General features: G+C 43.4%; 1 protein-coding gene across 1 annotated transcript in view; it reads right to left on the reverse strand.

The window, feature by feature from the left end:
* The window catches only part of LOC110524459, a 54514-nt gene extending 42265 nt beyond the window's left edge, over window positions 1-12249 (reverse strand). Inside the window, exons 1-3 of the mRNA XM_036979053.1 lie at window positions 11843-12249; window positions 10752-11313; window positions 9210-9355 (exon numbers count right to left, since the gene is read on the reverse strand). Coding sequence (XP_036834948.1) covers window positions 9210-9355; window positions 10752-11306 — 701 coding nt within the window. The 5' untranslated portion in view covers window positions 11307-11313; window positions 11843-12249. The remainder of the gene's footprint in view (window positions 1-9209; window positions 9356-10751; window positions 11314-11842) is intronic.
* Between the last annotated feature and the right edge of the window lie 1085 nt (window positions 12250-13334).

Raw genomic sequence — 13334 nt, forward strand, 5'->3', positions numbered from 1 at the left:
CTTATTTTCCACCATAATTAGCCCGGGAATTCCCTCATCGATTCCTTCATTGCCTTGACGACGGAGGGAGAGGAGATTTGATTTCGCTCGCCCATCCAAGGATTCTACCTCGCCTCCGAGGCATCCCGAAAGTCCCCGATGGCCCCGTTGCCGAGAGAACCCGAGGCTACCCAAGGTTCCCCGAGAGTTGCCGAAGACGGCCAGGTCACCGTTTCCCGAGTTATGCGACTAGGCAGAGCTGGGTTGTCTCCAGCGGAACGGCTATACAGGCTCAACACTAAGAGTTGCCTGTATTGTGGGACTCATGATAATTTTGTGTCCTATTGACCGTTAAAAGGAAAGGCTCTCCGGTAGGTGCGGGTACTCTGGTGGGTTTTCTGATTCCTTTACTCACACTCCGTTTAATGCCATTCTGCTGTGGGGCAATCAGTCTAAATCTCTCCGGGTCCTCATCGATTCTAGGGCTGATGAGAGCTTTTTGGACTCTACCCTGAATTCCCGAGCTGGGCATCCCCACTCAGCCCCTCTCCATTCCCATGAATGTTAGAGCACTGGACAGGAACTCCATAGGTCGAGTCACCGACAACACCACTCCCATCAACCTACGTGTGTCAGGAAACCACAGTGAGGCATTCCAGTTCCTGCTCATTAAGTCTCCTCAGCTTCCAGTGGTATTGGGATTCTCCTGGCTCCAGCGACACAATCCCCAATTAACTAGTCTACTGGTGCCATCATGGGCTGGAGCCCATTCTGCCACGCCCATTGCCTGAAGTCAGCACAACCTGCCCCGGGACGTCTTCCTGGGAAGTTACCCTGGACCTCTCCGGCATTCCCGCAGAGTACCAGGACCTCCGGGAGGTGTTCAACAAGGCCCGCGCCACTTCGCTTCCGCCGCACCGACCATATGACTGCAGGATTGACCTTCTCCCTAGCACTACTCCGCCCCGGGTACGACTGTACTCTGTCGGGACCAGAGACCAAGGCGATGGAGACCTACATTGGGGATTCCCTAGCTGCAGGATTAATCAGTCCTTCTTCCTCTCCCGCAGGCACAGGGTTCTTCTTTGTGGAGAAGGACAAGACTGCGCATCGACTATCGGGGTCTCAATGACATAACGGTGAAAAACCGGGGGGGGGGGTGATAACTGGATGTTTGTTACTGACGCCGTCCGCTCCGCGGTCCTGGCTCGGGTCCACACCTCCAGGTTTGCCTGCCACCCGGGCTCCCGTCGGACCCTGGCTTTTGTGCGACAATGCTTTTGGTGGCCTACCATGGTCCCTGACCTGTCCGCATTCGTCGCCGCTTACACAGTTTGTGCACAGAACAAGACTCCCCGGCAAGCTCCGGCTGGTCTCCTCCAACTTCTGCCGGTCCCTCACCGTGCCTGGTCTCATATCTCCCTGGACTTTGTCACGGGTCTTCCCCCATCTGGAAGGCATTCTGCACCTTCATTGGGTCGTTGGCCAGCATGTCCTCCGGGTTCCACCCCCAGTCCAACGGCCAGTCAGAGCGAGCCAACAAGGACCTAGAGACTACTCTGCGCTGCCTGGTCTCGGCCAACCCCACCACCTGCAGACAGCAGCTTGTGTGGGTCGAATACACCCTTCCCTGCTCTGCCACGGACCTGTCACCTTTTGAGTGTCCCCTGGGGTATCAGCCCCCACTCTTCCCTGAGTAAGAATAAGAGGTCGGCATAACTTCTGCCCAGATGTTTGTCTGCCGTTGTCGTCATACCTGGATGAGAGCCCGGTCGGACCTCCTCAAAACCACCTCCAGGTATGGATGACAAGCAGATCGCCACCGGACCCCGGCATTGGCTAGGGCAGAAGGTATGGCTGTCCACCCGGGATCTGCCCCTCCGGGTGGAATCCCGCAAACTCTCCCCTCGGTTTATCGGCCCGAAGTCATTATCCCCTCTGCTGTTCGCCTTTTGTTCCCCCTCATATCCTTTGCCCGCCCCAACCCCATCCACTGAATAATTAACTGGTTTGAAAGCAGAGCTATTAAGCGCACAATCCACATTAACCTATAACATTTTTTTTTTGCCTGTCTGATGCATCTGAACTGAGCTTATGGTCAGTTCTAACATGCCATGGATCTTTAGCTAAGATACTGTCAACATCATCATCATCCCCACTCCCCCTCTGCATCACTCTAATGTACAGTAAGATGTCTTCTAAACTTCTTATGCATGGGAGGATCCTCGTGTCTAGACAGGGGAGAGTGTGCGTCACACTCAGTGGTGTTAAGTATTTAAGTAAAAATAATTTAAAGTACTACTTAAGTCGTTTTTGGGGGCATACTTGGCTATTTATATTTTAGACAACTTTTACTTCACTACATTCCTGAAGAAAATTATGTACTTTTTCCTCCATACATTTTCCTTGACACCCAAAAGTACTCGTTACATTTTTAATGGTTAGAAGGACATTCATGAATGTCCAATTCACACATTTATCAAGAGAAAATCCCTGGTCATCCCTACTGCGTCTGATCTGGCACACTCACTAAACACAAATGATTTGTTTGTAAATTATGTCTGGGTGTTGAAGTGTGCCCCTGGCTGTCCATAAACTAAATAAACAAGACAATTGTGCTGTCTTGTTTGCTTAATATTAGGAATTACCAATAATTTATACTTTTACTTTTGATACTTAAGTATATTTTAGCAATCACATTTACTTTTGATACTTAAGTATATTTAAAACCAAATACTTTTAGACTTTTACTCAAGTAGTATTTTACTGGGTGACTTTCAGTTTTACTTTACTGGGGTATCATCCCCCGCTGTTAAGGAGTCTTTTGGTCCCAGACTTGGCACTACGAAACCACATACCATGCGGTAGCAGAGAGAACAGTCAACAGTCTATGTCTTGGGTGGCTGGAGTCTGACACTGCCTGGTATCGAAGTCCTGAACGGCAGGAAGCTCGGCCCCAGTGATGTACTGGGCCGTACGCACTACCCTTTGTAGCGCCTTGTGGTCTGATGCCGAGCAGTTGCCATTCTGGTGATGTTCTCAATGGTGCAGCTGTAGAACTTTGAGAATCTGAGGTCCCATGCCAAACCTTTTCAGCCTCCTGAGGGGGAATAGGTGTTGTCGTGCCCTCTTCATGACTGTCTTGGTGTGTTTGGACAATGAAATTAAGTCACATTTTATTGGTCGCATACACCTATTTAGCAGATGTTATTGTGGGTGTAGCAAAATGCTTGTGTTCCTAGCTCCAACAGTGCAGTAATATCTAACAATTCACAACACACAAATCTAAAAGTAAAAGAATGATCTTAGGCTTGTGTGCGGCTGCTCGGCCGTTGGAACCCATTTCATGAAGCTCCCAAAGAACAGTTATTGTGCTGACGTTGCTTCCAGAGGCAGTTTGGAAATCGGTTGTGAGTGTTGCAACCTAGGGCAGATGATTTTTACGAGCTACAGCACTCCCATTCAGTGAGCTTGTGTGGCCTACCACGTCGCGGCTGATCTGTTGTTGCTGAGCTGTTCCAATCCACAATAACAGCACTTACAGTTGATCAGGGCAGCTATAATAGGGCATACATTTTACTAACTGACTTGTTGAAAAGGTGGCGTCCTATCACATTGCCACGTTGAAAGTCACTGAGCTCTTCAATACAGGCCAATCTACTGTCAGTTTTTGTCTATGGAGATTGCATGGCTGTGTGGTTGATTTTATACACCTGTCAGCAACAGGTGTGGCTGAAATAGATTAGTCCACTAATTTGAAGGGATGTCCAAATACTTCAGTATATATATTTGCTACTGCTTGACTAAAGAAAATCTTGGTCGAACAACAGCCTATTGACCAAACAATCGACTAATTGAGATCAGCCCTAAACCAAAGTGTCATGTGACTAGTGTAACAGTAAAACTTTAGACCGTCCCCTCGCCCATACCCGGGCGCGAACCAGGGACTCTCTGCACACATTAACAACAGTCACCCACGAAGCATCGCTACCCATCCACAAAAGCCGCGGCCCTTGCAGAGCAAGAGGAACCACTACTTCAAGGTCTCAGAGCAAGTGACGTCACCGATTGAAACGCTATTTAGCGCGTACCACCGCTAACTAGCTAGCCGTTTCACATCCGTTACACTCACCCCCCTTTTGACCTCCTCGTTTTCCGCAGAATCGCTCCACAAAAGCCGCGGCCTACTTCAAGGTCTCAGAGCAAGTGACGTCACTGATTGAAACGCTATTTAGCGCGCACCACCTCTAACAAGCTAGCTATTTCACATCCGTTACACTAGGGTGGGCATTCCATGTTCCTTTTTCTATGTTTTTGTATTTCTTTGTTTTTGGCCAGGTATGGTTCTCAATCAGGGACAGCTGTCTATCGTTGTCTCTGATTGAGAACCATACTTAGGTAGCTCTTGCCCACATGGGTTGTGTGGGTAGTTGCTTTCTGTTTTTGTGTCTGCACCAGACAGAACTGTTTCGGTTGTTCCCTTTGTTGTTTTGCATTTTAGTGTTCAAAGTTTCGAATAAATAATATGAACACGTACTACGCTGCACCTTGGTCCTCACCTTCTTCCACCAACGGCCGTTACACAAAGATAATTCTCTTTGGAGGTAATACGGTCAGCATTTGATTGCGAGGTATTCTAGGTCGGGTGAGCAAAAGGACTTGAGTTCTTGTACATTATCACAATCACACCATGAGTAGTTAATCATGAGACATACACCTGCGCCTTTCTTCTTCCTGGCGAGTTCTTTATTCCTGTCTGCGCAATGTACTGCGAACCCAGCTGGTTGTCTGGACGGGGACAGTATATTTGGAGAGAGACATGATTTCGTGAAACAGAATATGTTACAGTCCATGATGTCTGTCTGTAAGGAGATCCTCACCCTGTGCTTGTCTACTTTATTGTCCAGGGACTGAACATTAGCAAGTAATATACTCGGAAGCGGTGGATGGTGTGCACAGCTCCTAAGTTGGACTAAAAGTCCACTCCGAATACCTCTTCTCCACCTGCGGCATCTTGGAGCAGCATCTGGGATAAGTTCAATTGCCTTGGGGGCAAACAAACAAAGGTTCTAATTTGGGAAAGTTGTATTTCTGTTCAGAATGCTGGTGAGTTACAGCCGCTCTGATATCCAAAAGTTATTTCCGGTTAATAATGTAAGAAATAACAAAACAATTAAAAATACTGCGAAATTGCTTAGGCGCTAGAAGCAGAGCTGCCATGTCTTTTGGCACCTTCTTTCTCATTGACAGGTCCTTAGTGATGTGGACACAAAGGAACTTGAAGCTCTCGACCTGCTCCACTATAGCCCCGTTGATGTGAATGGGGGCATGACCGGCCCTCCTTTTCCTGTAATCCACGTTCAGCTTATTTGTCTTGCTCACATTGAGTGAGAGTTTGTTGTCCTGGCACCACACTGCCAGGTCTCTGACCTCCTCCCAATAGGCTGTCTCATCGTTGGCGGTGATCAGGCCTACCACCGTTGTGTCATCGTTGGCGGTGATCAGGCCTACCACCGTTGGCGGTGATCAAGCCTACCACCGTTGTGTCGTCGGCAAACTTAATGGTGGTGTTGGAGTCGTGCATGGCCACACATTTGTGGGTGAACAGGAGTACAGGAGGGGACTAAGTATGTACCCCTGAGGGATCCTCCGTGTTGAGAAACAGCAGAGAACATTCACAGCCTTTTATGAAGCCATATTGTTCTGTTATTGTGACAGGGCCAGAGCATATCACCATCTCCCTAATCAGGAAATCATGGCAACTTAGTTATTTTCTCTCCTTAAAAGTAGAACACTATTCTCCTTTGATGTCTGGGGACCTGTTTGTCTGAATCTGGTCTGACATTGTCTGGCTGGCTAATTGACATCTCAGCACCACTCTCAATGTATTGTAAACACGTACCTGCAGCTAAGGAGAAAAATCTGCTAGAAAGTGAGATAATGCAATATGAATGTCAGTGCCACTGATCACTTTGGGAAAGTTTTGTTAACTCCTTGCACAGAAAAAAACCCACAAATGCTCAGTATCCTTCCCTAAAACTGTTTATGGCCATACTATTTTATCTACATGGAAACGATTATCTGAGTAGGGCTTGGCTCTTTAAAGCCTCCCAGGTAATTACAGCCATTAATCTGCTGCCTTAACTAAATGGCTGGCATTTAGATGAACGCACAGCTTTTTAGCTATAGTTTCTTGTACGTAAGTGTTCTATTTTAAACTTTACAGACAGAAATGGCAAGTAAATGGCCATTGTTCAATGAAGGTGAGGTTCATTGCTTTTAGGGAAGAAAATGGAAACTTCCTCGGTCACATATATAGCTTGAGAACACACACCGCTACAGTGTAGCACTACATCAGGAACAATAATAATGAAAATGCACTAACTGGTAAAACATAATGACTCAATCATACTTTAGATCTGTACGTACATCAATTCATCTACTGAGAAAAAAAGAGGAAAGTAAATCTAATTTACATAAGGGACACTCAAATTTTCTCAGATGACTTTTTTTCCAGTCTGAGGAGGATGTTGGGATCTCAAAATAACTGTTTGTAGATGACAAACATTTTGTAGATGTGCGATTTGACAATGTCAGAACAGAACAGCATTGGAAGAGAGATGGCATCTACAACCTGAAGACGAGACAGACGCAGCCCTGGAACAGAAAGTCATCCATAAACGCTGTCATCACAGCGGGTTCAAAGACTGCACCATGGTATTTTTATCTGTATTGTTTTGTCGGGTTCCAGCCTCCTAAACTAATACATTCAAAATACATTTATGGGGGAATCGTCATGGCTGTCTTTGATCGAATCCCGCCTTTCCCCTCATCCTGCTCAAAGCCAGCTCCTATGAAGCAACAGAAAATACAGAATGCAGCACATTTACAGCCGGTAAATGCAACAACAACAAAAATACAAAAGGGAAAAAAATTATCTGTAATCCATTTGTGGTTTCAGGAGCTGTGAACATGTGCGCTTGCTTTGAACCCATTGATTTTCTAAGTGTTACCAACTCCATAAAGCAAACTTTCATTCAGAATTTTGTTGTGCAACCAACACAGTACGGCTGAGAAAGAAATGTAGGCAGCTGCCATTAGTTGAATAATAATATTCACTTGTTCAAAGGTAGGGCATACTACCTTATATATATATATATATATATATATGACATACTGCTCCTCTGGAAGTATTAAAAAGCCCTTTTCAAACTTTTCTGGCCAAATATCCTTTTCTAATGTTTGACTGGTTTTACATACTCCCAAAACATATTTTCAGTTCAAAACCTCTGCTCTAAACTACCGGTCACCCTGATCCAAAATGACCACATGCCAGAGCTGAAATCGCCAACAGTAGACAGAGCCCAAAAACGACCAAACACTGTTGACTTGTCTGTTAGTAAACAAGCCTTGAGATCCTTTGTCACTAGTTCATGTTCTGATTCTATACTGCACATCAACATCTTTGGATTAAATATACTTTTCCCCCTTCACCCATCTACACACAATACCCCATAACGACAGTGAAAACATGGTTTTAGAAATCTTCACAAATGTATTGAAAATTTAAAAAATAAATCTAATTTACACAAGTATTCACACCCTTTGTTAGAATCCCCGTTGACATTAATTACAGCGGTGAGTCTTTCTGGGTAAGTCTAAGAGTTTTGTACACCTGGATTGTACAATATTTGCACATTATTCTTTTGAAAATGCTTCAAGCTCTGTCAAATGGGTTGTTGATCATTGCTCAACAACCATTTTCATGTCTTCCCATAGAATTACAAGCAGATTTAAGTCAAAACTAACTCAGCAACATTCACTGTCTTCTTGGTAAGCAACCCCAGTGTAGATTTGGCCTTGTGTTTTAGATTATTGTCCTGCTGGAAGGTGAATTCATTTCCCAGTGTCTGGTGGAAAGCAGACTGAACCATGTTTTCCTCTATGATTTTGCCTGTGCTTAGCTCCATTCTGTTTCATTTAATCATTAAGGACTGTTTCAGTCCTTAATGATTACAAGCATACCCATAACATTATGCAGCCACCACTATGTTTGACAATATGGAGTGGTACTCAGTAATGTGTTGTATTGGATTTGCCTCCAACATAACACTTTGTATTCAGGACAAAAATGCTTTGCCATATTTTTTGCAGAATTACTTTAGTGCCTTGTTGCCAACAGGATGCATGTTTTTGAATATTTTTATGCTGTACAGGCTTCCTTCTTTTCACGTTGTCATTTAAGTTAGTATTGTAGAGTAACTACAATGTTGTTGATCCATCCTGGCTGCTATCACAGCCAATAAACTCTAACTGTTTTAAAGTCACCATTGGCCTCATGATGAAATCCGTGAGCGGTTTCCTCCCTCTCTGGCAACTGAGTTAGGAAGGACGCCAGTCTCTTTCTAGTGAGCGGGTGTATTGATACACCACCAAAAGTGTAATTAATAACTTTACCATGCTCAATAGGTGTCCTTCTTTGCGAGGCATTGGAAAATCTTGCTGTTCTTTATGGTTGAATCAGTGTTTGAAATTCACTGATTGACTGAGGGACCTTACAGATAATTGTATGTGTGGGGTACAGAGATGAGGTAGTCATTCAAAAATCATGTTAAACAATATTATTGCACACAGAGGGAGTTCATGCAACGTATTATCTTACTCTTAAAGCACATTTTTACTCCTAACTTATTTAGACATGCCATAACAAAGGTGTTGAATACCTTCTGAAGACACTGTAGCTCTCCATACATAACAGGTCCAGACAGGGGAAATGTTTAGTTCCCAGGCACTGTGTGCTTCCAAGGGTAAGAAGACAGTGGGGCCAAGACAGGGTGAGTTATGGGGGTCCAGGTCTGGGTCCTAATGGAGGGGGCGGTGGACAGGTGTAATGGTCTGACTAACAGGCAGGTCGGAGGGACAGAGGCAAGTGGAGGTCAGGCAGGTGGGCAGCATGTAAACTGCTCAGAAATAACTAGCTTTATCTCTGCTCCATTAACACATCCTCCCTTTTATACGCATGGAATCAACAGTATACAGATAAATACTTTTCAGACTGCTTTTGGCTACACATGATGGGGGTAATGGTTATGTTATCCTTCTGCACAAAATGGATGTCTATGGGAGTTGTATTCAGGCTGGTTGTGGGTAAGTCTGACTTACTCTCACTGCTGAGTCCTTTGCTGGGTGTTTTTGTGAATATAAAATCTGACAAGCATCCTCATCCTTACCTATGGGAGTGGTTGAGGGCTATCTTCGGTCTCTTCAGTCTCAGGTAACAGGCAACAAGTCTGGACTCAATCAAACTGGCAACCTTAGAAATGTCTTCATACACCGCATGCAAAGATTGTTCAACTGCAGCGCCTTTTGAACACAGCTGAGAGAGAGAGAGAGAGAGACTTTCACTACACAAATCTCACAATTGAGCTACAGAACAATCTCTCCCTCGATAACAACCTGAGTATTTCAACATTAGAACACAAAGCTTCTCAAAATAGACAGAAATTAGTAAAATCTCAGAAGGCAGAATGTTGGCACATTTGACATCAAGTCTAAGAAATACTTTTGCCTATGCAATTATCATATGAACAGAACATTTCAAACAAGTCCTGTTTTTTTTCCTAGGGATCATGGAAAACATGTCAGATGTGTAGTTGGGGTGACCAGTAACACACAAATGAGTCATCAGAGGAGCATAATCAAATGACTATGACAACATTTTAGTGCCACTGGCAAAACTATGCAGCATGTGCTAATTATAGGACCTCTCAACAATGTACGGTAAAGGATTCATGAATTATTAATTTGCATATAAGAGACAGATGTACCTGGTGATGCACTAATGAAATAATTTATTTCAGCAGACAATAAACTGAGATTTTTACATTGTAGTATACCCCTCTGGTCTAGTGTTCAAAGCAGGTTCAAGGAGTTATCCAGATAACTTGCCTAAATATTCTGATATAGTGTAACATTTTACTTTTAAAAAGATAGGCATGGTCTAATAAATTCAGCATATCTAACTTTATATTTTTTAATGAACCAGAAAATGAATAGTTATTTGTGCTTGATCATCAAAGTTTCTCTGGGCATGAACGTCTAGTTCTGATTTACATTTGGCTTGAGTTTTCAACTTATGTGAATTCAACGTCAAATCAACAAAAAAGGTCACCACGTCATTAAAAGTTGGATGAATAAAAGACGAAATGCCCTTTCATTGATGACTTCTTGAAAATCCAATCAGTTTTCCACATTGATTCAACATCATCACATAGATTTTCTGGGTTGAAATAACGTGGAAACAATGTTGATTCAACCAGTTTTTGCCCAGTGGGTTAGCTGGTTAACTAATGTATCCAGCTCTGTAGTATACTGCTCGAAGTTTGCTGCTTTGTGGGATTTTCAAAGTACATACGCTTTGTAATAAGCTGCTTTGTTTTAAGCATACAACATTGTGCCATACAAGACAAACAGATGAACACAACTGTATCTAAAAGATGTATTACATTAAAGGCCATGACATTTGTAACACATGATATCTGTGAAAATAGAGGTCATATACCCTGGGGGAAAGCTGGCTGCTGCCATAAGTTCTGGCAGTTTTCATTTCAAGTTTTCAACACTTTGATTTAAAAAGGTTTGACAATCATTTTACAAGACCGGGGAGGGATGGAGACAATAAATAATGATGTAATCTATTTGTTTAGGAAGTGAACAAATAAATAAATAAATGAGGAAGGACTATGGACAGATTTAATTTAAATATCAAGTACCTCCAGAGCTGTGGTAAAACGACTGGCTGCGATCCCATATTTCTTCTGTTGGTAGTATGAGTCGGCATCCTGTAAGGCTACATCCAGCCATTTGTCAATTTGAGGCAGAAAGCCGAGATTAGGTCCACTTGGAGGACCTACTATTTCAGAGGCTTGACACATAAATTGTGAAGCCGAGGAGGTGACTGGGGACTTGGAGGGCTGCTGGGTAATGTTGTGCTGCTCGTCACCATACACTAGCTTCATCTCCGCCGCCAACAGGCTTTTTAAAGAGATACGGAGGGGTGGAGGTAAGGGGCTTCCCTCATCACACACCCCCTGCTTCTCCACTAGTGGTCTATCACTAACACCCCTGCTGTCCGTCATTCTCTTCTTGGGCCTGGTGCTGTTTCCCCTCACTCTCGCTTTCCTCCTCTTATTTGGGCCACTTTCCTTGGGTGGTGGTGGTGCCTGGGTATTGTGAATCCGATTAACTTCTGTCTCTGTAGCCGAGCTGGGTCTCCCCGGCGGAGCCTGATTATCTGAAAGCTGTGGAACTCCTGCAGATTGAACCATGATGCACCTGCAGGAGATGATCACCAATATGAACAGATAATGTAGACTCATGAGGCCAAATATACTTGTTACTGTGTAGCCTGGCCCAAAGCATTGTGACTGTTTGTGTGTGGAAAGAAATCATCTCAAAGAGAAACATGGTTTAGATGTCAAATTCCTGCAAAATATGCGTTATAGGTTATAAACCAAATTCCTAGTCTACATCAGAACTTTTCAAAGTAGAAAATATGAAGTTTCTCAAACATGAGGTTGGCCTAGAGACAGATTACATAATGGTAGGCCTAACCTTGCCCCCTGTCTAATTGTGCATTAACCAGGGTAAGGTAGGCCTACAACTGTGCAATAATATGTTATATGTAACCTAGACTGCTTTCAAAGTCAGAGATTCTGAAAGTAATGCGGACGCTATCCACAGATCTTGCTCAGTGGCGACATCAATTCGCTGCTAATGGATGCGTTTTTGTAAACATATTAGGCAACACCATATATATTTAATGGCTCTTTGGTATGTAGGCTAGATGGGAATTGTTACTCACCTATATTTTGCTTGCTTGTTATGTGGATTGTATGCATTCGATCATCTGCATTCGGTTCGTAAAACAACATTCTGTTAGACCATTTGAAAGCGTTCTTCAGGTGTTTGGATTCCATGCTTTATCATTCGCGGCAAATTTGTGCAGCAAAAAAAAAACACGCCTGTTCATAAAACACGTATTTGATTCCAGTATATCAACATGAACCAATAGACTTAGGTGAAATGTACACTGTCTGCTGCAACTTGATTACAGTTTTTGGGTATGGCGAAAGTGGCATCCAGACTAGAGTTTCCCCAACTCCGGTCCTCGAGTACAACCAACAGTAGGCCTACATGTTTGTTGTAGACACGGACAAAACAGCTGATTCGACGTGTCAAGGGCTTGATGATTAGATCCGTTTCTCAAAGTGGGGTCTGTGGAGGTGCTGCAGGGATCGGTCCACAGCCAGATCAAAAATATTCATATTTAATTAATATTACTAACAACTATAGGTTAAAATAATTGGCCAAGAGATCCGTGGAATAGGTTTAGAGTGTGTAATACAATAATATGTATCTACAATCTATGTTATTAATCCTGGGCACCATGGGCCCACAAGGATATTTGTGTCCACAGTGCTCCACCAATTAATTATACGTTTCAACTCAATAGTTCCTTTTATTTAAAAAAAACTTTTATAAATGCACTACTTTAAGAATGCAAAGTTTTCTCTCTGCCTCATGGGAAAACATTTAGAATTGCAGAATATTAGCATTAAAGCTGCAACAACAACATACATATTTCTGCACCATGACATGTGTGCTGCGAAACTTTCCCTAATCTTTATTATTATTTTCTGAACACATTTACGTGATTTGTGGAATGCACATGGCATTTTGACTTGGGACCACCAGTTCTGCTCCGATAGTACATTGAATAGCATGGTTACATCTGTATCGTTGTTTCAAATCCAGTGCACTTAGACTGTTGGTATATTCGTGTCATTTGAGGGTCGCATCATGAGCAAAGTAACTTGTTTCATTTTACTTCACCTGTGAGAACCATAAGCAAGTCTAGCCATTCATAGACGCTAACTACCTTTAGGTTTGTTGATGAAGGTGTAGCCTTCCCGGTGGACTTCTGTTAAGAGCCGTCTGACGCTTACTGTTCATCAAATGCGGTACGGTTTTGGAAACATAAGGAACATAGCTTTCATATCAGTGAGAAATATTTTTCTCAAAACAATAGGTTAAATTACACCACACCTTTTATAGAGTTAGGTTTAGTGTTCCCACACGGCCATATCTCCATGTTACAGTGTGTGTTTACGGAAGACAGACTGGAGACAGGAGACCACCTGTGCCTATTAGCTATCTAGGGTGTTCGAACACCTGTGTGTAAGAAAAACTGGGGAGGAAGTCTAGCGGAAGTGCAGTTTGCCTGCTGGAGGCACACAGCCTATACACTTGCTGTGCAAACCTGCTACAGTAAGTGTATATTTTTTGAAACAATT

The sequence above is a fragment of the Oncorhynchus mykiss genome, chromosome 5 (genome assembly GCF_013265735.2).
Source record: "Oncorhynchus mykiss isolate Arlee chromosome 5, USDA_OmykA_1.1, whole genome shotgun sequence".
NCBI classification, from domain to species: Eukaryota; Metazoa; Chordata; class Actinopteri; order Salmoniformes; family Salmonidae; genus Oncorhynchus; species Oncorhynchus mykiss.